At 47.1% G+C, this 25,948-nt stretch overlaps 1 protein-coding gene across 1 annotated transcript in view; it reads left to right on the top strand.

Moving 5' to 3' along the window:
* The window catches only part of NARS2 (asparaginyl-tRNA synthetase 2, mitochondrial), a 130,389-nt gene that overhangs the window by 66,832 nt on the left and 37,609 nt on the right, over positions 1-25,948 (top strand). Inside the window, exons 7-9 of the mRNA XM_055123066.1 lie at positions 16,412-16,544; positions 22,701-22,799; positions 22,903-22,940. Coding sequence (XP_054979041.1) covers positions 16,412-16,544; positions 22,701-22,799; positions 22,903-22,940 — 270 coding nt within the window. The remainder of the gene's footprint in view (positions 1-16,411; positions 16,545-22,700; positions 22,800-22,902; positions 22,941-25,948) is intronic.

Raw genomic sequence — 25,948 nt, 5'->3', positions numbered from 1 at the left:
TATCCTTGAACAGACCCTTCACCTCTTAGGCTATTGTTAGGGCAGGACTGTCTGTACTAGAGGGATATTGCCTCTCCAGTCACCCCTGGTGTCACATGCGTCCTCGCCCCGCAAGTACCAGACAGTGTCCGTGCTATTGTAATAACACTGTGAGGGCCCCATTGGAAGTCATTCATCCGAAAAAAATAAATAAAATCTCTTTAAAGATTTTGATTTCATTAGTGGTGATCAGCCAATCTATGATTAAACTGCTATTTTTGTCACTGTGAATGGGATTTCATGGATATGGCTCTTTTTTTAATGTATTTTTATCTTTTTAATAGTGAATCACCATGGGGTACAGTTACATACTTACAAACTTTCGTGCTTACGTTTCAGTCATACAATGATCGAGTACCCATCCCTCCACCAGTGCCCATTCTCTACCACCAGTGATCCCAGTATCCCTCCCACCACCCCCACCCCATCCCCTACCCCACCCCACCTCTGTGGCAGGGCATTCCCTTTTGTTCTCTCTCTTCTTTGGGGTGTTGTGGTTTGCAATAGAGGCATTGAGTGACCATTGTGTTCGATCTATAGTCTACATTCAGCTCGCATCTCCCAGCCTGAGTGGGTCCTCCCAACACCCTTTACTTGGTGGTCCCTTCTCTATCCGAGCTGCCTTTCCCCCAGCATGTGAGGCCGGCTTCAAGCCATGGAGCCAACCTCCTGGTCCTTATCTCACTATCCTTGGGTGTTAGTCACCTATACTGTTACTCTCTATTCCATAGATGAGTGCAATCTTTCTATGTCTGTCCCTCTCTTTCTGACTTATTTCTTATTCTTAATGCAATACTTAATTTACATTGATATCGATGGCAACCCCCATGCCTAACCTGCTTTGCTCAGTGTGGTGCTTTTCAGCTCTGCCCAGTGGTTGGTCCCACTGCTTGGATATACAATTTGTTCACTAATGTTTGTCCTTGTGTCAGTGTTTGCATCGTTTCCAGTTTCCTCCAGTTGTGGTGGAGGACGCTCTGGGGAATTCTGTGCCTGGGTCTTTATGGGCACAGTGTTAATGGAAGCACAACTTTTCCATCTCTCATGGGTATTGACCTCGGAAGTTTTTTTGGCTTGTTGGTTGGTTTGGTTTTTGGTTTAGGGGTCACACCCAGCAGTGCTCAGGACTGACTCCTGGTTCTGTGCTCAAGGATCGCTCGTGGCAGGGCTCGGGGGACCATATGGGGTGTCAGGGATCCAACCCTGGCCGGTCGCATGCAAGGCAAGCACCCTGCCTGCTGTCTATCTCCAGCCCCACAACTTAAGTTTTGTTGTTGTTTCCTACAGGTTAAGTGGGTTTTTTTTTTGGTTTTTTTGTTTGTTTGTTTTGTTTTGTTTGTTTGTTTTTTGCTTATTGGGTCACACCCGGCGATGCACAGTATTTACTCCTGGCTCATACACTCAGGAATTACTCCTGGCAGTGCTCAGGGGACCATATGGGGTGCTGGGAATCGAAGGCAAATGCCCTACCCGCTGTGCTATTGCTCCAGCCCCAGGTTAAGTATTTTTTAAAGGCCGAGAGACGGTGAGCAGGGCACCTCATACTGTTCGCCAGGCTCCCCAGGAGTGGTCCCCGAGCACAAAGCCAGTAATCAGCCTCGAGCAACTAGGTGTGGGCCCAAAACAAAACCAAAAAACGTTTTTAAAGAACCCTTATTATATGAAGATAATATTTTATTTTACATACCTGTGTTGTTTTATATGAATTGCTCTTGATTTTTTAATTCTTTTAGTGAAACAAATAGTTTGTATTGAAAGAAATTTAGAGGCATGTGAAATGGAGAGAAAAGGGGAGATGGGGGACCCAAGAGAGAACACAGACTTCTGCAGAATAGAAAAAGTTCAGAAAATATAGTGTCTTTTAAAATATCTAAAATTTAAAAATTCACCTCTAAACTGTGTGTAAGAATTAACCACTAAACCACTGTGGTAAATTTTAATTTACTAAAATACATGTTTCCTTTGAAAGCTTCATCTTTGCTTATGTAGAAGAAATTGCTATTAAAGAATCTTAGTCATATTTTTTGTTTCTCTTATCAGTAACAAGGGGTAATACAGAAGCTTAGTCACATGTACAGATAGATATAGATTGGTAGGCATTCACATTATTTTTCCTTGTTATCAATTGCCACTTTACCAGTTATGATAATTCCTCTACAATGAGAAAATAACATTTGTTCTGAGCCTATTGAGACTGGCAATTGGGACCAATAAACATACATATTACATTCATCTCTGTTAATTGGAGGAATAAATAAGACCCATGTCAGCCGTGTTCTGCATATAAGAGGCAGGTTTTGCATGTGAATCATATGTTGGGGAGGCTCGTTTGGTTTCTTAAATCAGGTAGTTATATGTGCATTCCTCTTATTTCAGCTTCAAAACAGTGTCATTCTGGATCGAGTGACACCGTATTTGAGTTCCAAACAGATGATGCTTTGGGCTCATTGTGCACAGAATGACCCAAACGCTTTTCACGCATGTGTCTCATGGCCAGGATGTGTGTTTGCTTTGCTGATATTGGTGTTTCATATATAGCCGCTGAGAACTAGGCTTGACTTGGGAATTTGAAGATAGCTCATTGCTCAAGAGGTTTAATCCAGAGTCTGCCTGTCTGAGAGGTAAAGCTAAATAGACAAAACAGAGCCGTTCATGATCGTATGCTGGATTTACTTTGAGTTTTTTTCTTCTTGTTTAGAGGACCATGAGCGAGAAGGCTGACAGTTTTCCCAGAAGTGAGTTTAATGCCTAGAAAAAGCCCAGTTCTCTGCAGGTTGATGGACAAAGCATGGTTCACTGCAGAGTTCTGAGTGTGTACGTCAGTGCCTTTCGGGGACAGACATTTCATCTAAAACAGGGACACTTGCTGCCGTGCACAAGGAAGTCAGGGGTCTGTTTCATAGAGCAGCAGACCGAGGGAGGGAGGAGAGGCCTGACAGCAGGTAAAGTGCTGGGGAAATAGGACACTCCGCACGCGGCCGGGGCAGACCCAGCAGCTGCACCCGCAGCCCCATCCTCCACCCGCTCTTCCTCACAGCCCTTTCTCGGAGCACACACATTTTTGGCAGTTGTCCTCCGCGTCTGTTGAGGTTTCAGCAGCCCCTCCCCCTCGGTGTGGACAAGTCCAGCTGGTCGCCACGACCCCCGTTGGCTGTTGAGCTCCCGAAATGAGGCCTCGTGTGTCCAAGGAACCCAGTTTTTATTCAGTGTTGATGAGTGTAAATTTCTTTATTTTAAAAATACATTATTTCATTTGATGTATTTGTTTTTTCCATATAAAAAATAAGATTTGAACTTACCATACAGTGTGAAATAATATTTATCTATTTGGTTTTATGGTTAGAAGGAGAGTTAAAAAAAATTTTTATTAAAGCACTGTGATTTACAAAGTTAGTTATAGTTGGGTTTTAGATAAACAATGTGGGGCTAGAGTGATAGTACGGTGGGTGGGGTATTTGCTTTGTACGCAGCCAACCCAGGTTCGATCCCCGGCATTGAATGGTCCCCCCAGTACCACCAGGAGTAATTCCTGAGTGCAGAGCCCGATGTAACCCCTGAGCATCACTGGGGGTAACCCAAAAAGAAAAAATAAAAGATATACAATGTTCCAGCACCAATCCCACCACCACTGTCAGCTTCCCTCCACCAACATTCCCAGGTTCCTTCCAATGTCCCCCCATCCTCAGCCTATCACCTCGACAGGCACTTTTTAAAGTTCAGTTGTTAAAGTTGGGTCTCATCATTTCAGTGTTGTTGACTCTGTGGCTCTAGCTTTCCTCCACACTACCCATGTACCCGAATCCCCTTGATCCCTGCCCCCCGCAGGTTCTGCCAAGCGTATGGAACTAGCCTTGTGTGACTATCTGGTTGGGCTCCCCCGAGATCAGTGTGGCCAACACCTGATCTGCTGTGTGGGTCATACTCAAATGCTGAGCAGGGCAGGTGACCAGCATGTGTCAGTCATTCCGTCGAAGGGCACTGAATAAACAGGAGAGAAGGGGACAGTGGGATGGCTGAAGAACTGACTGGGGACCTGGAAGGGGCGCCCGTGCGAAGCCTCTCCTTTGGTGTCAGAATGGTTCTGTTCGTTGACTTCTTTACTGTGTTCAGTAACTTCGCATTCCGATTCAGTTTTGATGTTTCTGTTTAGCTCTAATCATTCTGCTATGCACTATCCCACGACTTTTTCTTAAAATGGAAATTTATACCTTTAGCCCACTTGGCCCTTCTTCCTCACTCTACCTCCTGCTTCAGGCAGCCAACACTCTGGCTTTTGTTTCTATGAGTTCACTTTTTGTTGTGTTTAGTTTTTTTTATTTTAAGGCAGTTTTGGTTTGCTATTTTTGTTTTCTTTTTGGGTTACACCCGGCTATGCACAGGGTTACTCCTGGCTCATGCACTCAGGAATCACTCCTGGCGGTGCTCAGGAGACCATATGAAATTCCAGGAATTGAAGCTGGGTCAGCCACATGCAAGGCAAACACCTTACCCGCTGTGCTATCACTCCAGCACTTTGGTTTGCTTTTTTTAAAATTCCATGTAGAAATGATACCAGACAGTACCAAAAATCCCTGATTTGCAGATATATTGAGCAGCGCTCCAGATCCTGGCTTCTAAAAAAAAAAAAATGTTTTAAAATAAAGCTCCACGAGGCCCAAGCTAGTACAGCAGGTAGGGTGGTTTCCTTGCAATGCAACTGACCTGGGTTCGATCCCTGGCATCCCACATGGTCCCCCAAGCACCACCAGGAGTAATTCCCGAGTGCAGAGACAGGTATAATCCCCGAGCGTCACTGGGTGTGGCCCCAAGCCCAAAAATAAATAGTTATGACATGTTTCCAAGAAACGTTGCTTCGTGTGCCTGTTTCATATGCCCAGGGGTGTGTGGGTGTCTTGTGGGTGTTTTTCAATCCTGAGTGAAAAACGAGTCAGGACCCTCCCTAGGCCGCTGGCTCCAGAGGGCTGAGCCCTCAGCTCGCCTCTGCCCCTGCAGCAAGGACTGTGGCCCAGCAGCTGGGGGGCTCCCGAGCAGGTTGAAGCTCTCCCCTGGAGGACAGGCTCCACCTTCCCACCCCTGTTGGCTGGCACCGGCCAGACGTCTGTCCACTGACAGGCGCTTGGAACCCACAGCACATGATTGTCTGTGTTTGAAAGCAAATTACCAAGAAGCTACTTAAAAGGTCTATTGATAAGGGAATCTGAACTTCTTTAGCAATTGTTAATCAGGGGCTCACGTAATAATTGCTTCTGGGATTTTTTTTTTATTATCCTTTCTCATTTCTTTATTGGTCAGGGTACTTTCCACCAAGATTTAAATTTGCCCTATGGTGTAAAGCCAGTGATATTCAACCTTCATGCCGCCACGGCCGCCCCTTCCTTTGGCCCCACTCACCAGCTCCCCTGAGTGCCGTTGGTTGGGCCTGGGACCCTTCAGGAAGCCGTGTGGCCACAACTGAGAAATTCTAATTTCAGCAGTCAATATTCTCTTTAATTTGTTTGTCCAGCCTTTGCCTTGCTATTCTCTTCCAGCATTCTGACTGAATTAAACATCTAGAAACTTCTTTAGTAAGATGAAAAAGAAACTTCTTTCTGACTAATTTTGTCCACAAGAATAAGCATCTTGGGGCTGGAGTGATAGCACAGCGGGTAGGGCGTTTGCCTTGCATGTGGCCGACCCAGGTTCGATTCCCAGCAGCCCATATGGTCCCCTGAGCCCAAGTAATTGGGAGTAATTCCTGAGTGCAGAGCCAGGAGTAACCCCTGTGCATCACCAGGTGTGACCCAAAAAGAAAAAAAAAAAAGCATCTTGGTTCAGAGATAGCACTGGGGTAAGGCACCCCAGCACACACTGGGTCCCCCAAGCCCTGCCAGGAGCAACCCCGAACTCAGAACCAGAAATAGCCCCTGAGTTCAGCCAGGTCCAGCCCAAAAAACAAATATACTTTTTTTTTTAATAAGTCGCATTTTAGTATTACCAAGTAATGACATTTGAGTCTCAAGATTTGATTTTTAACTAGTGTGTTTTCCTTATTAATTGAGTGTATCATGATTGACACTAGTGTTAACATTTGATTTCTGGCTTACAAAATTACTACACCATCATTCCCGCCCCCAAGCGCCAAAAGCCCCCTCTGTGCCTAGGTCATTCATAGGCCCTGAACTTCCCCACCTCTGGGCCAGGTCCGTTCCAGCCCCCCAGTCCACTTTCTGCCCATCCCCCTGTCCTATTTCCAGAGCCCAGTGGTTTGTTTCCATGAGACATTGTTCATTCCCTTCCTTTTTCCTTTGTAAATCACGTTTCAGGAGACCGCCTGCTCTCTGTGCTTCTTCCCTGACTTACTTTGCTTTACGCGACCCTTCTTCTCACATGCAAGTTGTGGTCAAAGGCAGGGCTGTATTTTACAGCTGAGTGGTATTTCTTTATGTATGTGCATACCCGAGCGCGTGTGCACGCACACACACACACACACACACATGCAGTTTCTTTATCCACTTATCTGGGCTGTTTCCACACTGCAGTTTGGTTATCGTAAATAGCACTTCGGGGAACAGAGATGCATCTGTCTGTTCAGGTTAATGACTGTGTTCCTGGCATGCATGCCAGGAGGGGCATCCTCGATACACGACAGCTCTATTTTTAGCTTTGAGCTGTCTGTTTCCATCGAGGCAGAATGGCAGTGCCACCAGCAGTGAGTGAGCATTGCTTTCTCTCTCGGCCCTGGCACTGCTGGTTCTTGACTTTCTGAACTGGGCTCCTTTCAGGGATGTGAGGTGATGCCTCATTGTCATTTTGATTTGCATTTCCCTGGTATTCAGTAAGGACAAGCCCTTTCGTTCTGTCTGTCGTCCTCCTGTATCTCTTCCTTGAGCAAGTGTCTGTTTAGTGTCTCCCCCTATTCTGCGATGGGGCTCCTGGGGGGTTTTGTTTGTTTTGTGCTTGGAGTTTTGTGTTTTATGTATCTCGCATAGCAACCCTTTACACGGTGTGTGACTGTAGGATTTCTTTCCGTTTCTGCATTCGTTAAAAAGTCTCTGCATTATGAATACAGAGACATTTTAAAAATCTGATGTTGTCTCATTTGATTATTTTTGCTTTTGCTTTTGCTTTTCTCTGCCATTAGGGTTGAATCACTGGACTCCTCTGAAATAAATATCATGAAGAGTCCTACTCTTGTTTTCCTGGATGTATTTTTATAGGCTTAGGTCTAATCTTGGGGTCTCTAATTCATTTTGAATTAACGTTTCTGTATGGTGTGACATGGGACTGGTTGTGCTTTTTTTTTTTTTTTAATGTCGATAACTGGTTTTCCCAGCACCATTTGTCCATTTGTTGAACAGGCTTTCCTTAATCCACACCATTGATCTGAAAGTCTTCTCTTATTCCCCTTTACTTGAGGGAATTTTAACAATATTCATGGCCGGAACCCTCCCTTCTTTGCTAACGTCCTCAGAGGGTGCCCTGCCGGGGCGGTGGGGGGCGGGGTGCATGGTCGGACTGGGTCTGTGGGAATCCCTGCAGCCAGGGCAAATCCTTTGAGATCAAACTATTTTCCTAAGAGCACTAACACAGCATTGCCTTCTGCAGTCTCATTTGCTCCTCCGGAGGGTACAGTGGAGCTTTCCCAGTGTCCATGACCTGTGGTAGAGTTCAGCCGAAGCAACAAGCAGAGAGGAAGAGCGGCTGTCTGCTAGTAGAGAGATTTACAGAAATGTGAGACAGGCCACTCTTCTTCGGGAACTCTGTTTTCAGATATTCTGGGTGGCATGAGCTCATTATTTTGTGAATGAATAATTTTCACCAATGTCATGGTAAACATTAGTAAGTATAACCTACATGAATGAAATTTATTGGGACCTGCTGTAATTGATGGACCGAGCAGCCTGAAACCAAATGACAACTATTGATCTTTGGAAATGAAGGACACACAAAAAGAAAACTCCTTGTCGTGTCTTGAACACTTGGCATAGAGTTCGCTTTTTGCTTATTTTGTTTCATGTCTCCTGTATAATCGCCCATCGAGAGTTCCACATGGGGAAGTTTAGTCCTTAGGGGCCAGAGAGATGGCACCCAGGGCTGGAGCTTTTGTTTTGCATGCAGGAGGCCTGGGTTCGACCCTAGTACCTCCAGGTAATAAGCCCAGAGCTGAGTGTAGCCCCTGAGCAAGTATGGGACCACTCCCTCCACCCCCTGCACTTTTTTGGATCTCAAGCCAACTTCCTGCTGTATCCTTTATACCAGTGTTCTTTCAAAGACTCAGAGGATCAGTGATATTTTCTAGAACATGAATTACGTACTTGGCAAATACTGCCTAGTGTCTATGGAGCACTGAATTAAGACTGAGAACTGGAAGGAGCAAAAATGGGTGCAGTTACCCAGTTCCTCACTAAGTTCCCGGTCTGCTAAAGAAAACCAAGCTTGTTCATCCCATCCATGTATGTCAGCTGTTCAGAAAAGATGCTCTGAATCGAACTGTAGCCTGGTGAAGGGCCTAATGGGATGATTGACGGAGACAGATCCAAAGAAGACTGAAGCTGGTGTGACAACAGCATCCCCTGGTGACACACAAAAGGGTCAGCCAAGGACATGGGTCTGTGCTGCTGCAGCTTAGAGCAGTTGGGGCAGGAAATACCAGTCTGTGAATTGTGATAGTTGGAATCAGTGGCTAAGGTGAGATCATTCGGGGGCACTTAGTAAGAAAAAGGAACGGTCTCCCACTGTTTTGGAGGGCTTGGTGTGTGTAGTCAACAGCTCAACTAGAATATGGGTGACAGGGCTAGAGAGAGAGTGCAGGGGGAGGCACTTACTCACTTGCATGCTCCCCACCCTGGCTCAGTCTTCGGCACCATATCTGTCTCCCCAAGAACTCCTGAGCACAGATCCGGGAGTAAACCCTGAGCACCACTGAGTGTGGCCCCGCCATCAAAGATTATGGGAGAAGGCAGAAATGGAAGCTAGAGAAAAGAAAAACTGGGAAAGCATGGTGTTGAGTATTTTAGGAGGAGGAGATAAAGTTTGAGACTTGGTGAGTTTGAAAGCCCTCTGTGTTCTAACCCCTTCCTCCTCCTTGACTTCATGTCTTTCCGCTCATCTTGCTACGATGCTACTTTAGTTCTGTGGGGAGGAAAAAGGGGGGCTTAGGGCACCCCTAGGGGTTACTCAGGGGCTACTCGTGACTGAGCTCATGAGTGACCCCTGGAGGTACAGGGTGGGAGCACATGTGGTTCTGGGTGTCCAAACAGGGTTTACTGTGCTGTTCCCAGCCCTCTGCTTTCGTTCCTTGTCAACTCAGGATCTGTGTCTTGAATTTGCATTTGCTGGGTTGTCCTTCTCCTGTTCGGATGTCACCTCCTAAGAGAACAGCCACCAACCATTCCCTTGATTTAGCCATACTGTTATCAGACTCTTTGTGTGTCTGAGTTTTCCCCCCTGTTATTTAAACACCTTGGTTTACAAAGTTGTTCATGATGAGTTTGTTGCAGGCATTCAATGTTCCAGCACCAATCCCACCACCAGTGTGACTCTTCCTCCACCACTGTGCCCATTTTTCCCAACCACCCTCTCCCCAGGCCTGCCTTCTCAGCAAGCACAAAATTCTTTGTTTTATATTGCTTGCTACAACTCACTGGTTAATGGAATTATCAGGAAGTACGCCAGTAAAAGAAAATTCATGAAAATTGTTATATCTCCTCTATGAAGTCCTTGTCTAAGATTTTACTAAGCTATTTGCTACTAGCTGAACCTCCTGTGTTATTATTATTGCATTGTATTATATTGCTGTACTTGCTTAGTTTCTCTGTTACTTTCCCTTCTCATTTGGCAAGGTCCTACTGGGATGTCAGTATTAGTATTTGGAGGTATTGTGTGGCCACAAAAGTGGCCGCGCACTCCAGACACTCCAGGATATGTAGTTGGGCTGTGAGTTTACATAGCAGCAGTTGTGGGGTGTGGGTGTGGCTGCTGGACCTTCTAGAAGAGCCGGGGTGTGGGAGAGGCTGCCCACCCTACCCTGAGAAGACCCCAGAACTCTCAGTCTGAAGGCCAGCATGCCTGGAACTTGCAGCAGTTTGGCATCTCTGTGGAGATTAGTTGAGGCGGTGGAACTGAGCCATTGGCCTGGTGCAGCTCTTGTGGCTTCTGCGGGGTGGGGCTCGGCACTCCCCCTCCCGCAGCACCCCAGAGCTCTCAGCCAGGAGACGTGAGCATCTGTGAATCTTTGTGGCTTGCTTGCTCTCTCCAGAGATTTAGTCACGAGTCCGTAGAGGTGGTCCCATGGAGGAGCTGACATGGCGGTGGCTGTGGGATCTGTTGTCGGACTCTTAGCCAATATTTTAAAATTTCACTAAACAATTAAGAATATGGGCCAGAGAGAAGGAACAAAAATGCTGAAGCTTTTTAGTGAAGCAAGATAGTTTCATTACTGGAACTTATTTAGAATGATGTGAGGGGCGAGAAAGAGAGGAAATACATGTTGAAGAGAGAACACAGGCTTCTCAAGTAGAAAAGAGCAAAGGGACAAAGACCCGTTAGGGACAGGCGAGACCCGTGGCCAACAAAGAGCCTGGCCTTGACGAGCCCGCCTGGAGCCCTGCTTCGAATCTGGCACCACATGGTCCCCCAGCACCTCTGGGAGTGACCCAGATATGGCCTGCCTCCCACCAAATACAGAAGAATAAATTTTGCTTGGGAGGCCACAGATATGGCTTGGGTGGCAGCATACGTGTCGGCACGAGCTGAACCCTGGGCAGGATCCCCAGTGATCGGCTGCCTGGCCTGTGAGCACTGTCAGGCATGGCTGAAGCCAGAGCAGTGGCCCAGGCGGCCACTCACGTGCCTGGAGTCCAGTCCCCAGCATCTCATGACCCACCTCCGTGCACTGCTTTGGAGTGCCCTCCCCTCCAAAAAGAAAAAAAAGAGAGAGATTAAATGTTTCTGGGGCCTCACATTTATTTCCAAGTCAGTTATAAAGGGTGTGGGCCAGAGAGATAGCACAGGAGACAAGGCACTTGCTTTGCATGGGGCCGCAACAGCCTCAGCCCTGGCTCGAAGTCCAGCACCACTAGGCTCACTCCTGAGCGCAGAGTAGGACTAGCCCCTGAGCATCACCAGGCGGTCATTCCTGAACACACAGTAGGACTCCCCTCCAAGCAGCACCAGGCGTCACTCCTGAGCACAAGTAGGACTATCCCCCGAGTACCACCAGGGGTCACTCCTGAGCGCAGGCCAGGAATGTCCCCGAGCACTCTTAGGTGTGGCCCACACCACCCAGGATGCATATAAGACAGTTTGCAGAAAGTGCTTTTTGCAGTACAAAAAATGGTGTGCAGTAATGAGTGAGTTTTTGTATTTTAGAATCCATTCTCCCTAAGGGGTGCAGTATGAGTTGAAATGCCGAGAGCTCTGTTTCCTTCTCTCCCCTCCCCCCGGGGGTACTCGGAGGATGGGAGACTGCGGTGCCTGAGTTCACTCTGTCCTGTAGAGGCTGGAATGATGAGTGGCAGATTTCCTGCAGTACCGTTAATCCAGTTGTTACCAACAGAAGATGAATATCATTTCCTGACTGGTGGGAAAACCTCTTTGACAGAGACTTTTAAAAACCTGTTTCTGGGCTGGGGCGGGAGACTAAGGTCGGGGTGAGGAAGGCCCTGGCTTTGCATGTTGCTAAGCCAGGTTCTATCCCCTGGGCCCCCAGGAGCAATCCCTGAACACAGCCAAGTGTGGCCCCAAGCCACCAAACACAAAAACCCAGTTTGGGGGATATACCTGAAGCAGTCGAGCTTCTGCCGCACGTGTATGAGACCTGGGTTCAGATCCTCACACCAAACATAAACAGACACTCGACTAAGGCCTCTGTAAGTTCACTTCCGTTCCGTGATCGTGTACTGAACTAACCTGGAGAAGTGCTAGGAACTGGGGGGAGCCGGAGCAGACTGGGAAGTAAGTGGCTGGATGGAGTCTTCCCCGCAAGGACAGGCATTTCTCTATTCTTCCCAAATGGAAAGAATAGCTCTTCAGGTTCAGAGCCAGAGGACATAAATAACTGCTTCTTAGTAATCTGCTTGCCAAGAAAACTCCACAAAAGGAAGAAAATGGCCTTTGTTGACCTCATTCTTTTTCTTTGTTTTTGAGGGGGAGAGGACTACCTTATTTTTAAAATGCCATATATTTTGGAGCTATGTATTTTGTTCATGTGCATCGAATATACTTTACTTATCTTAAACATCATTGCCAAGCTCAGGAACTTTCCTTATATAGCTCTCCTCTCCTGAAAGCGTGTTAGGAGTGTTTTCTCTCTCTGCTGGTCTCTTCTCAGCAGTGCTGGCCTTTCACCTGGATTTGTATCTTATTTTAGAAGTGGCCTTGTTCTCAAATATTATTTATAATGTTGCTTGACCCCAGCTTGCTGCCAAGTGGCTTTCATGTCTGTGGAAGATAGAGGGAAAAGGAGAAATCTGCAGATATTAAAATGAGAATGATTGCACTCGAACTCAGAGACAACTTGATTGTAAAAAAAGAAAAAAAAATCAGAATTTAATGTCAGGCTGCCTTTGTATTCCAGGGCTGTGCGAACTGTAGAGCAGAAAGGTTAAATGACTTGCAAAGTTTCAAAATACTGCTACAAATGTATCTTTCTCAGAACGTGCACAGTGCAGTAGTATCCTTGAAACCTCTTGATTCTCACATGAAACAAATGTTACCTATGCAGAAAAAATATATAAACCAAGCTAAATAGCATGATCATCTTGGAGAAAGAGGGACTTGCCCCTAGTCTTTCTGTGCTCCGGGCCTGTCGGAGTTCACTTCTGCATCATTGCTAAGTCCTGACCCTGTGGCTGGGGAGAGCGTCTTAAACTCACCAAACTTCCTTTTCTTAGCCTGAAAAACATAGACATCACTATACCACACTTTCCTTAGTCAGCAGTAGAGTTGTTCACTGTGATGTTCTCATGTCTAATTCTGGAACCCAAGGAACACTTGCCGTTGTCATTGCTTTTTGTTTGGCAGTTGGTGAGGGTGGGAGAGACCATATCCGGTGGTGCTCGGGGCTCAGGATCTTTCCTGGAGGGCTTGGGGAATCTGTAGGGTACTGGGGATCAAACCTGGGTCTGCTGCGTGTCTCTCTAGCCTGTCACTGCTTTCTTAATTGAGCACTGGGTGGTTGAGAGATTTAAAGGTTCATCTGCTTCAGGACTAGATGCTGATTGGATGGTTCTAGCAGCCCTCCCGCTGTTTCTCTGTGAATGCGGAGCCAGCAGGCCTTACCCTGCGTTGGTAAGGAAAGCCTCTCGCCCTCATGAGTGTGTCCAGTGCGGACCACCTGGGCAAAATCACCTTGTGAGAAGCAGATGTCCTTGGGAATTGTGATTGTCGTTCTTCGTAGGAGCCTGTTTCTCTGTGCGGTAGTACAGTTCACTCATCTCTTTCAGACAGCAGTGCTCTGGCAGTGCTTGGATTTCAGGAAGAGGATGGCCCATTTCCAAAGCAGGGCAAGAGAGATAACACAGGGGTAGAAAGACTCTCCTTGCATGCGGCTGCCCCCGTTCGATCCCTGGCACCACACGTAGCCCCCCAGCCCCTGCAAGGAGTGGTCCTCGGAGTGCAGAGCCAGAGGAAGCCCTGAGTACTACCAGGTGTGGCCCCTAAACAAAAACAAACTACTACCAAACACAGGAGTTCCCAAAATCTATATCACAGAGACTCTAGAGATGCTGGAAAATCTCAATAGAACATCCTTGATTAGAGCTGGGTCGATAATTATGAGGATTAAAGCATTCCCTGGCGCATATCTGATCTCACTGCCATCCCACACCACATTGGTCCTCAGGTTCCCAACCGTTGATCCAGGAGTAAGCCCTGAACACCACTGAGTGGGCCCCAAAACAGCTACTCTGGGAAAAAAAAAAATGATGGTTAGTGAATGTTTGTGTGTATAATTTCTTGTAGTGCAGTACCAGAAAGAAATGTTGATTTGTTTGTTTAGATCTACTACTGTCAACCAGATTGGAAACTAAGGACCCTTTACATTACTTTTTTAACTATTTGAGACAAGACTTGATCACATAGTTCATTTTAGATACTGTGTAAGAGCCCCAGTAAAATATATTGAGTATTTCCCTACACATTATTTGTAATGATAATGCTTTTGAGGATGTTGTGCTTTGGGGGTTTACATCAGAGGAAGCCGTGATCATCATTAGCACTTATTCATTCTGCAGGAGCACCTGTTTTATTTTAGACATGGGAGGCACACGTATGAATAAAACATGATCCGAGCCTCTGGTAGGCTTTCTGGTTTATATTGAGGAGCAAAAGGTACTGAGATGGATAATTGCGTTTTCAAGTGGTCCATTCAGCATTAGAAAGTCCTGTTGTCCTCTCGAGAGTGGGGCTTGGGCAGCAAGGGGACACGGTGGCCCTCGAGGAAAGTCTTGCAGGAGCAACCGGAAGTTGCTGCCGGTCTGGGGGAAAGGAGTGGGGGGGCGGCTGGGAGGGAGCTGGGCCAGGGCAGGAGGAAGGAGCATCAAGGAGGTGGGGTCTTAATCCTTGGAGTAGTAGGAAATTGTTACAGTATTTAACCCAGTGCCATGTCATCAGGTCCTGGTCTGAAAGTGTGTAGCAGTGTAGTCTGAAGAAGAAACGTGGCAGACACCAGTAAAAAGCTGTGGTGAGGATGGTTGCCTGCCGCCTGAGGTACATCGTGGCAAGGCAGGCGCTTGCCCCGCCAGGAGTGATCCCTGAGCACAGAGCCAAGTGCAGCCCAAAAACAGATAGGCAGGAAGGAAGTTCGTTCGTTATCTGCGGGGACTAGAGAGGGATGGTGTGTTAGTAGGGTAAAGGGGGGGATCAGCTGAAAGTACAGGCTGGAGTCCTGGCATAATGTAGATGTCAAATTATAAAGCAGTGCACCGGAAACCTGTATAATGAAATAAACCAATGCTAACCTCAATCTTTAAAAAAAAAATAGAAAAGAAAGGGGAAAAAAGCAGTTTTTAATTGTACTTTGCTAAGCAAAACACATGAGTTCAGCTGGGGGAGCAGCCCAGAGGGCAGGGGCACGTGCTCTGCATGCAAGAGAGAGACCTGGGCTCAGTCCCTGCAGAGGACTATGAGTATGATCAAGAGATCTTTTTTTTTTTTTTTTAAATTCTAAAGCCATAGGAGTTTATGCTAAGAGGATAGCAGTGTGGCCGAGAAGAGTGTAGATTGGGTTCTGGAGAGACAGTGCAGCAGGTAGGATGCTTACCTTGGACAAAGCTGACCTGGTTTTGACACTCGGGGTCCCATAGAGTCCCCAAGCCTGCCGGAAGCGAGCCAGGCGTAAGCCCTGAGCACCTGCAGGTGTGGCCCCAACACAAACAGAACTGTCTAGATGGGAGATTTGCCTCAGTGGAAACAATCAGCAGGATACGCTTGGGCCAGGCAGGCACCCGGTGTGATCTTGTGGTCCCTGTGCCACGGGAAGTGGGGGAGGGGGGCGGAGCGCGGAAGTGGCCTGCATGTTAGACCAAAGGAGCGGGGGACAGGGAAAGAAAAGCGGGATTGTTCGCTCTTTGGCGTTTATTGGGGTTTGGGGGCGGGGGTGGCAAGAGTTTCTGTTTTGAACAAAACAAGTTTAGTCTTTCCAAGAAATTCTCGTAGGCGCGTCTGGCCGGAGCTTTGGGGTATGTTTACCATAGGGGGGAAGTTTCCCTTGGATGGGAAGCCGCTGCCCTGGGACCCTGGAGCCTGGGTCGTGGCAGGCCTGTGTCTCTCCTGCACACCTGCAGTACCGCTCGGTGCTCCTAGGTGTCCTGCTTTGTTTGGGGGCCACACCCAGCAGTGCTCAGGACTCTGGGCCCCATCTGGGCTGACCAGGGATTGAACCCGGTTGGCCAAGTGCAGGTGTCCTCAATGCCGTACTGTCGCTCCAGTCCCTCCCATGCAGCTTTTTCTTCCCACGTTTTTCAAAAATAAATTCACCTGCCTTCCCACACGGAGCTCATCTTAACCGTCCTTCTCCCGGTTTTCTGTGTGATTTCTTATGCTTTGGCATTTTCCCTGGTCTCCGCTTGGTTGGGGCTTGCAGTGGAGTTGCTGGCGGCTTAACGGCAGCTGCCACAGAGCGTGGCCAGGAGTGGTTATGATTCTGTATTTAGTAAGCCATAGGGTTTGTAGTGCACTTGCAGATTCCGTCAGGATAAAATGGTTTCTATAAATGTCGCATTTTTTGAGGGCACTATTATTATCACCCATCTGAGAAGTACAGCAGCTAATATGTGTGGATTTGTGCACACAACAAAGGCACAAACCCGTTTTCAAGAGCTTTCTGGGTAGTTTAAACACTCAGCCTTAATCACGGGAATCCTATTTTTACACTCTGAATCTTGAATTGCAGGGCTTTCACTCAAGTGTTTACCTTTGGTCCGACATTCCGAGCAGAGAATTCTCAGAGCCGGCGACACCTCGCCGAGTTTTATATGGTGGAAGCCGAGATTTCGTTTGTCGAGAGCCTTCAAGATCTCATGCAGGTAGGTCACAAGTTTTGAAGTCACATCTGAAGATCCAGAGCCAGTAAGGGCTTGGATAGTTACTTCCTCGTCATCTACTGAATGCTCTAGAGTCAGTGGAAGGCAGTGACCCTCTGCCTTTTACACCTAAGAATCAGCACCTGTCTGAACACCTGTGGGCCGGCGGCTCCTAGACTGGTGTAGACCATGATTTATACCCTTTCCACACCTTTGGACCAGCATGGGCCCCGAGCCATGTTTCAACATCTGGCTTAAAGTGTGTATGCATTGCTGGGCACATTAGGTTCATACTCTTGCTCTGCTGGTACCTTTATTATGTTGTTTACTGTTGGGTTTTTGTCAAGTGGGACCTATTTCATGAGGTCCTTGTGAGGAGTAAATGAAACGATGTGTATAATTTGGAGCGCTTAGCATGGGGTCAGTGGTAGCCTTATTCCCTCGGCAGGTAGGAAAGCATTTCTGGGGCTGGCACGTCCCGAGGGCAGTGTCGGAAAGATCCCAGGCACTGCCACAGCACTGTGTGGGAGTCAGAGGTCAGAGGTAAGAGCTGAAGAGGTGGGCGGGAGTCAGATGGTGAAAGACCTGGTATTTTGATGCCGTGGGAGTCCGGTCTTTATGCAAAGAGGGAGCACCCTCCCCTCCCAGAAACCCAGGCAGCCAGGGCCACGTCCCACCGCTGCCTCCATGTAGGCTCATCTACCAGCCCTGTTCTCAAACTCTCACCTAGCCAAACCTTTCTTGGATACCTGTTCTCACTGACCCCTCCAGGGCCCGCTCCAACAAAGCGCCCACAGCCGCTCCCCACCCCAAAGCCACCACCATGCCTCCGGGCAGACTCCACCACCTCAGGGTGAGCCTCAGAGAGAGCCTGGTCTGCCGGAAACTACAGGTACGCAAGTCCTCGCAACTGGAAACTCCAGGCCTTCTCCGAGTTGGGATGGGCGACCTCCCCGACCATACACGCTTCTAGAAGCCCACCAAGGCTGCCTTGTAAGCTCATCCACGGGCCTTGCTCCAGAGACTCAAATAAATCTTGAAAGAAGAAAGAAAAATAAAGAAAAGATGAAGCCAAGATCGAGCTCTGGTCAGAGTTCCATTTAGACTCGCCAGCAGCCATCTGAAGAGTGACTTTGTGGAACAGAAGGTCAGCAGGAGAGGCCAGACAGACCGAGCACACGGCCTCTCAGCACTGCCATTTCTCGCTTTGTGACCTGAGACCAGCAGTCCCCACGTGTACGGGGATGTCAGCACATTCAGAAGAAAATTGCCCAGTGCTCCCCTGAACATATTCCTTCTTTCAGCAAATAGACGTGACCCCAGCTGTCCCCCAGGCTCCTGCCCACCCCACCCCATTATTGGCATCCGGGGGCAGCATTGCCCGCTTTGGGAAACACTGAGGCAATAGATATAGTTTCTCTGTGCCCCAGTTTTCTCATATATAAAATGGAAATTGTAATTCCTAGTCTATAGGCTGATTCAGAGGATTCGCTACAAGAAACTAAGAGCACTTGGCATAGTTTGTGGCATATAGAAAGTACCCAGAAATTAACCGTTACTATGAATTATTTATCTAGTATCATTTGGTTTAATGTCCAAGTTTAAATCTAGGATGGTGGTATGTTTATCTTAATGCTTTTCATCAACTCTCACTTCTGTTCATTTGCATGTCTATTTTTCTTCGCCCAGTAAGTGACCCAGTTCCACTTCAGCTATAAATACCAATTAGACTACCAAAGCGAGTAGAGTCTATTTCATTTACTCAACTGAGGTTGGATTTCCTTGCAAACAAACCTTCAAGCAGAGCTTTGCATGAAGGGGATTACTTGGGGATGTTCTCAGAAATAACACTTGTAAGGGAAGGAAGTAGCATCCGAGAGAGGGGAAGGTTGAAGTGCGATGGATGCATCTACAGCCACTTTGGGGGGTACACTGGAGCTGGGTTGACTCTGCACAGTTGTCCCAGATGAGGACAAAGCCCCCCACCTTCAGCCAGTCATCAGTCATGGGTCCCCTGGAAAAGTAAGACCTCGGGTAGCAGGAATTTTGATATTGTACCATCACTCCCAGAAACTGTTCATCTTAAAAATTTTTTTATTCACTGTATTATTTAGACTGGGTCATTTCAATTAATAAGTCTTTTAATTCATCAATTCTATATTCTGTTTTTCCATTTTGCTTATAAACCCATTCTGTGAAATTTAGATGCAGTTGTTGTGGTTTTAAATTCTAAAGTGTTAGGATATTTTTCTTCTCAGTTTCTTTGTCTCTTTTGAGAAGTCCTAACACCCTATCCAAGAATGTTTATGATGGTTAGAATACCTGCTTTAAATTCCTTATCCGGTCATCCAACATCTGGGCCATCTGTACATTTGCATATGTTACTGTCTTTTTCTTGAATCGTCAGATTTTTCTGGTTCCTTCTGTGGCCAGTATTTCTCATACCCTGAGGGTTTTGAATGTCGTACCATGAAGATCCCGTTAAGTTTCAGGAAATGGCCTGGTGTCATGTTGGTCTGCCTGGTTCTGCAGCTTCCTCCTTCACCCCCCTTTCTCTTCTCCTCTCATTAAACATGGTTCCCTTGAACAGTAAGTCTTTCCCCACTTTCTGCAAATAACTTCCCGGTCCAGTTTCCAGAATCCCTGCTAAGCTACAGGAGTCCTTCAGTACGTGCCGCGACTGTGCTCCAGTGCTTGGCTCTCCCCCGTGCTCTTTCGGCTTGTTCTGTACATGACTCCTTAGAGGGAGGCCCCGGTCTTGTTCGCCTACAGAATTCAGGTGTTTTCTCTGCATAGTGTCTGGCCGCTCATCCGATCCCGCTGGCCAGAAAGACAGGCTTAGCGCGGGTTTTCAGTCTGTCCCGTGTTCTCGGTGGCCATCTGTGGGTGCAATGGGCAGAGACAAGCTTAAAGGGAGATGGGGCTCTCCCCACACACTTCTCACAGTTCCTCTGGGGGGAGAAGCAGATTCTTCTCTTTGGGTTTTCGGTCTGTGGTCTGTGTGGTGTCAGGCTGGTGGCTGCCCAGGACATAACCAGACAAAGAGGAACATGCAGGGGAAGAGGGCCTGGGGCTGCCGCACAGCACACAGCGCACTGCTCCTGCTCCGTCACAGGGCAGAGAGAGGCAGCCCTGAAGCATGTCCTCCTGCCAGGCCGTCCTCAGCCGGGCCCGCCTGCGTCTGTTGTAATTATTCCCCCTTCTAACCCTTCCCTAGTTGCTCTTTGCTCTTTTTTTTTTTTAATCTGTGAGTCAAAAGATGTAGTGATTGATTTATCCTAATCTTGTCCTGCTAGGTAAATAAAATGGCTTACTAATTAACATTTCACGTTTTAACGTGCAGAAGTGCTTCAGTGATGCACTAATGGAGTCAAACAAGAGGAATCCTATTGTTGACCTTCATAAAGCTAATATACTAGATAGATACTTAATTCAGATAAAAATATCCCATTGAGAGTGGGGGTGCTTGGCCCAACAGTACTGGCCTTGCAGTTGCACGGCCCTGGGTTCTAGCCACAGCACCACAAAAGACTAACCAAAACTATGAATTATCCTGATGTTGAGGTCAATAGATGTAATACTCAGGCATGCACTAATTTTTTTTTTAATCACTGTTTTTTGTTTGTTTGTTTTGGGGATACACCTGGCAGTTTTCAGGACTTGCTCCTGGCTCTGCACTCAAAGATTTCACTCCTGGCAAGACTCAGGGAACCATAGAGGTGCCAGGAATTGAACCCTCTGGTGGGTCGCATGTACCCCCACTGTACTATCACTCTGGCCTGAAGGAGCCGGCTGCTTGATTAGAATGTAAACTTTTGTTTCTTCTGAAAACAGAAGACAAAGGTCTACTCTTCCTGGGGCTGGAATGATAGCACAGCAGGTAGGGCATTTACCTTGCATGTGGCCTATCCAGGTTCAATTTCCAGCATCTCATATGGTCCCCCGAGCACCGCCAGGAGTGATTCCTGAGTGCAGAGTCAGGAACAACCCCTGAGCATCGCTGGGTGTGACCCAAATAGAAAAAAAAAAAAAAAAAAAAAAAGGTCTGTTCCTCCCCTCTCCCAAAGTAACCTGCTACCTCTCATCATTCTCTCTTTTACATACTAGATTCTGGGAAGTTTTTAATCTTGATGAAAAATAGTCTCTTATATATTCTACCAGAATACCATAATAAATATTTTTTTTCAAGATTTCATAAGATGTAGGCAATTAAAAATTGTAGTTTTTACGAACTCAGCAACACTGAAAACATGAAATTTAAGCTGCATCTATAGGACTTTGTAACGTGCCTGTCGGGATGGCAGGCGGGGGTGGGGTGGGATTGGAGTGGGAAGGAATCTTCGAGGAGATGTTGACATTGGTGGTGGGGTTGTTATTGGAATACCATATGCCTAAAACTCAATTATCAGTAACTTTGTAAATCACAGTTCTTCAGTTAAAAAATAAAATTTAAAAAAATTTTAATCACTCTTTCTGTGATTTAGTCATAGATTGTGAGCATCTGAGCCCTATGCTGGCACTCCAGCCAAAATTCTGTTTCCTCTAAGTGTATTGTAGACCATAGTCTAGAAGTCACACCTTTAAACACCAATGATCTTTCCCTGGAAGCTCAGGAGAAGCATGGATCAAACAGCCCTTGGGGTCAGAGTCCCCATCAGACAATGGGGGTATTGTGCCCCCACAAGGCCCATCCCGGCTCCCTACCCTCTTCCTCCAAGCCGCATTGACTTAACTGTAACGATCCAAGGATTCGGCCCTTCATAAATCCTGCAGTGTATTAGTGATTTCTTTGTTTCACTGCCAGATTTAAGAGGATATGCCCTCAAGGCAAACGATCTTTCCCCCTTTCACAAGTTATTCCTCCTTCCGGTACAAACTGTAGACATAAATGTATGGATAAATCTATGTGGTTGTCACTTGATAAGGATTTCACTCCTTCTGATGGTGCCACATTATTTCAATGCACGCTAGTGTCTCCACTCCTAGGGTCTGTCAGTGATTCGGAGGGGGATGAGCGAATGAAAGTGGATGACTAGAGCTTTGGGAGGGTTTATTGTGAGCTCATTAACTTGAAACCAAAAATTTTCATTGTGATTAAAATGTTTTTGAAGTATTTTCCATTCCAGTCTTTTTTGTCTTACGTTTTTCCCATGAGACTTCCATAGGTTCCCACGGTAGCAAGAATTCTTACATACTCTTAGGTTGTGCGTATAATGAGTTGTGTTATTCTTTATACTTTGGCAAAGCAAGAGTGTAGATATTTAGTCATTTATTTTTGCTTCTCAGATTTTAAAGTTAACTTTCAGGACTTGAATAATAGAATAGCAGGTAGGGCATTTACCTTGCACCTCAGACCCAGGTTCAATCCGCAGCGCCACGTATGGTCCCCCAAGCACAGAACCAGGACTGATCCCTAAGAACCCTGGGGCATGATCCAAAAAACAAAACAAAATGGCGGGGTGGGGGGGGTCATGGAGGGATCTCATTTTCATTTGCCAGTGAGTTAATGGGTGCTTTTTCGGTGTTTCCACAGTAGTTGGCGTTTGCCTTGTGCTTTCAGCTACAAACTCACCTTTATCTTGTTGCAGGTGGATAATTTTAATCTCATAGCAATATAAATGAGGAACTATTATTTTCTTGACTGTCCAAGTTGACACACTATTGACATGGTATTGATACGGTAGACTGACACTGTTCACTCTGAACTGTTCATGTGCTGTTCCTTTAAGAGGTTCTCTGACGGGGGCCTCCTCTGACCTAAGGGTCTGGCGCCAGTCCCAGTGACGATGGTTCCAGGTGCAGCCCTGGGATGGGCGCTGCTCAGTCTGGATGGAGCCGAGCCCCACCCTCCAGTGCTCGAAGTGAGGGGGATCTCACCCAGGGCCTCGCACACCAAATCGTGCACGCTTTACCCTTCGCCTTCTCTCTCTCTCTGGCCCAACATGCCGTTTCCCTGTAGGACTGAAGCTGCCTACACAGACACAGGAGTCCTCTCGGAGGCAGCGTGGGGACGCCACCGCTCGCCAGCCTGGGAAATGGCACTCGGGGACTAAGCTACAGGGGCTCCTGGCTGCTGGGATCCGGGGGCGCCTGTGCGGGACCCTGCCTGGGTTTTTCCTGTAAAGAGCTGCTCTCAGGCAACTCTGTGGTTTCTCTTAGGTCATGGAGGGACTTTTCAAGACCGCGACAATGACGGTTCTCTCGAAGTGCCCTGAGGATGTCGAGCTCTGCCACAGGTTCATAGCTCCTGGCCAAAAGGTAATTTGTTTTATGGATAAGGCCGAGTGCCGTACAAATACACTAATTACATAAAGTAAATATAATTACATTTGGTAACTTTTTTTTCTCTTTTCTTATCAAGGACAGATTAGAACATATGCTTAAAAACAACTTTTTAATGTAAGTATATGTACTTTGTACCATCTCTAAACTGAAGTCATATTTTGCCCTGTTTCTCATGCTGCATTAAGAAATGTTTAGAAAGTATTTGCATATCACACTCCTCAGAGTTGAGGTAGGCACCTCAGGTTCTAATTATCATAATGGTTCTCGTGTCTGATTCATAGCTGGTAATCACATTCGTGAGGAAATCATAGCAAGATAAATAAGCATAGTAATTAGTGAATGCATTATTGCAATTCAGACTAATGCTTTAGTGAGCAAAATTCGACTTGATTAAAAAGTAGACCAAATTTATGCATGTTCTGTCTGTTCTTCAATTTTCTCTCTCCGTCTTCTTTTGTGTTTTCGTTTTGGTGGAGGTGAGGAGCATTGGGTCATACCTGTCTGTGTTCGGGGCTCACTTTTGGCTCCCTGAACAAGGACCATTCCTGGAGGTGCTCAGGGGACCATAAGCAGTGCCAGGGGTCAAATCCCAACCAGGTGGGGCAAGTGCCCTACTCACTGGCCTGTCTCGTCTGAGCCCTGTCTTTTTCTTTTCATCTTCACTTGCTAATATTTGGTAGTATATTCTAAATTGGTTTGTATTCTTCTCTTTAAAAAAATATATAGGGGCAATAGTACAACAGGTAGGGCATTTGCCTTGCATGCGGCCAACCCAAATTTGATCCCCGGCATCCAATATGGTCTCCCAAACACCGCTAGGAGTAATTCTTGAGTGAAGAGCCAGGGGTAACACCCTGAGCAGCACTGGGTGTGACCCAAAAAGGCAAAAAATTAAAAATAAATACCTCTTAAGACCCGTGATTCAAGTATAACAAGTACATTATTGCCTTGTCTTAAAATCCTATTCAGTAGTACTTTGTATTGGGCTGGTTGTTTATTCCACCAGCCATATTAATCAGCTGCCTGATTTCTTTCATAACTTATTATCAGATAAATACACACTTGACATGGAAGAAGAACAGTTAGCAAGCTCTTCATATATAGCACAAACAACTTATAAGACAGTGTTCAGTGTTTCCATGGTGTTTATTATATGAAGTAAGATTTATACTCAAATACTAGGAAACAAAAGTTTGGAGCATAAGTTGGTGTCATTCTTCACTTGTCATCTTTAGATTTAGAGAGCTTTTGCTCGAAGAGAATAGAAAAATCAACATGTCTTTGAGAAGGGAAATGAAAACTTGGCAGAGTTGTGTCATGAGAGAACTGTAGCCAGCAGCCCAGACCTCAGGCTACAGAAAAAGGAAGTGATGACTTCTCGAGCCTGCTAAACAGTGAGGCACCAACCTGGCATCAAGGATGGGAAAGGAACCAAGACAGGAGGAGGCAGATAAGGCCAGGCACCATCCTCGCATCACAGTTGCTGCCCTGCGCACCAGGAGGGGCCTCCGAGCACCACTGTGTGTGACCCAAAAACCAACAAGAAAAAAGAAAAGGGGAGGCAGCAACCGTGTAACCGGGAATCAAATGCAATGTAGTACTAGAGAAGGCTGTTGAGAATTTTCCTTCCATTTTCACTCAAATGTATGTTAAATAATTATCACTGGCAGGCATGGTTCCAGAACCTGTGACGTGTCATATAGGAGCGAAAAGAGTAGCTGAAACTGAGCGCATCCTAAACCAAGTAACACGAGCCACTAAAGAAGTCCAACATAATGTCAGTTAGAATAATTACTACGGGGGCTGGGGGGGTGAGAAAGATAGCAGCAGAGCAATAGTACGGAGCAGTAGTACCGCACCTGCCTTGTATGCCGCTGGCCCAGCTTCAATTCCCGGCATCCTGTAATGGTCCTCGAAGCACTTCCAGGGGTGATCCCTGAGCAAAGTCAGAAGTAAGCCCAGTTGTGGCCCCAAAACAAACAAGCAAAAAGAATGAGGAGGTAGAAACTCCATATAGTGTGCAAAGAGGATCTGTGGAGGTGATTGGGGCACAGGGAGGGGAGCACCCAGTGGGTGCTCAAGGGCCAGTGACACACAACCCCGGGACAGTTCTGGAGAGGCCTCGCGGGCCAAGGAGCAAACTCTGGGCCTCATACACACAAGGCCCTTGGAGCTTCACTGGGGCAATTATTGAGTAACGATCGAGAGAAAGCAACAAGCCTAGCTCTATGGGTCTGTGAGGAAAGAATAGCCCAGGCCAGGGGTAGCTCAGAGGTAGAGACTCACCCTTCCTACAGGAACCTAAACCCATCCCCGGCCAGAAGGGGGGGAGGGGGGCAGGGGAGGAGGCTGTTTGGGTGTAAAAAGGGACCAAGGCAGGAGGAGAATAGAAGGTAAAGTAAGGCCGGAGAGATGGTCCGGAAATCGTGGGAGGCCTTTAGGTTACGGAGGACTCGGGGGTTCTGCTTGGCAGCTCGGGAACGCCCTGAGGAGCCCCACACATGGGGCTGACTAGCCCAGAACTGGGTTTACTGGGTTTCACAGAACCACTGTAAGTGGTGCAGTCACGGTTCTCCACAGAAAGACAGCCAGCAACGCGTGTACAGGGGGCTCAAGGTTTGTTTAAAGAAATTCACTCACGCATTTGTGGAACTTCAAACTTGGAGGGTGGGGAGAGGCAGAGCAAGGTTGCAGCGGATAAGGTATTGCCTCGCACCTGGCCAAACCGGGTTTAATCCCCAGCACCTCATATGGTCCCCTGAGCCCCACCAGGAGTGATCCTGAGCTCCACTGGCCGTCACACACACACAACAAAGAAAGAACCATCAGGTGGGGAGTCTGGTAGGCTAGAGGCCCGGGACAGTTGTGGTGCAAGTCCAAAAGTAGGACCTACCTTTCCTTGAGGGTAGTCACTCTTGGTCCCAGTCAGGTCTCCCTGTCCACTGAGGATAGTGCCCACTCACGTGATGGAGGAGATCTGCTTCAGGCAAGTCCACTAGTTTAAATGTTACCCTCATTCAGAAAACACCTGATGGAGATTCCGGTCCCAGCGCTGCCAAAACAAAACTTTGCAGTAACATACTGAGTGCTGTTTCACCAAATACCTGAGTCCCACAATGCAG

The sequence above is a fragment of the Sorex araneus genome, chromosome X (assembly GCF_027595985.1).
Source record: "Sorex araneus isolate mSorAra2 chromosome X, mSorAra2.pri, whole genome shotgun sequence".
NCBI classification, from domain to species: Eukaryota; Metazoa; Chordata; class Mammalia; order Eulipotyphla; family Soricidae; genus Sorex; species Sorex araneus.
The sequence above is the reverse complement of the archived record's forward strand: the minus strand, read 5'-3'. Positions and strand labels throughout refer to the sequence as shown.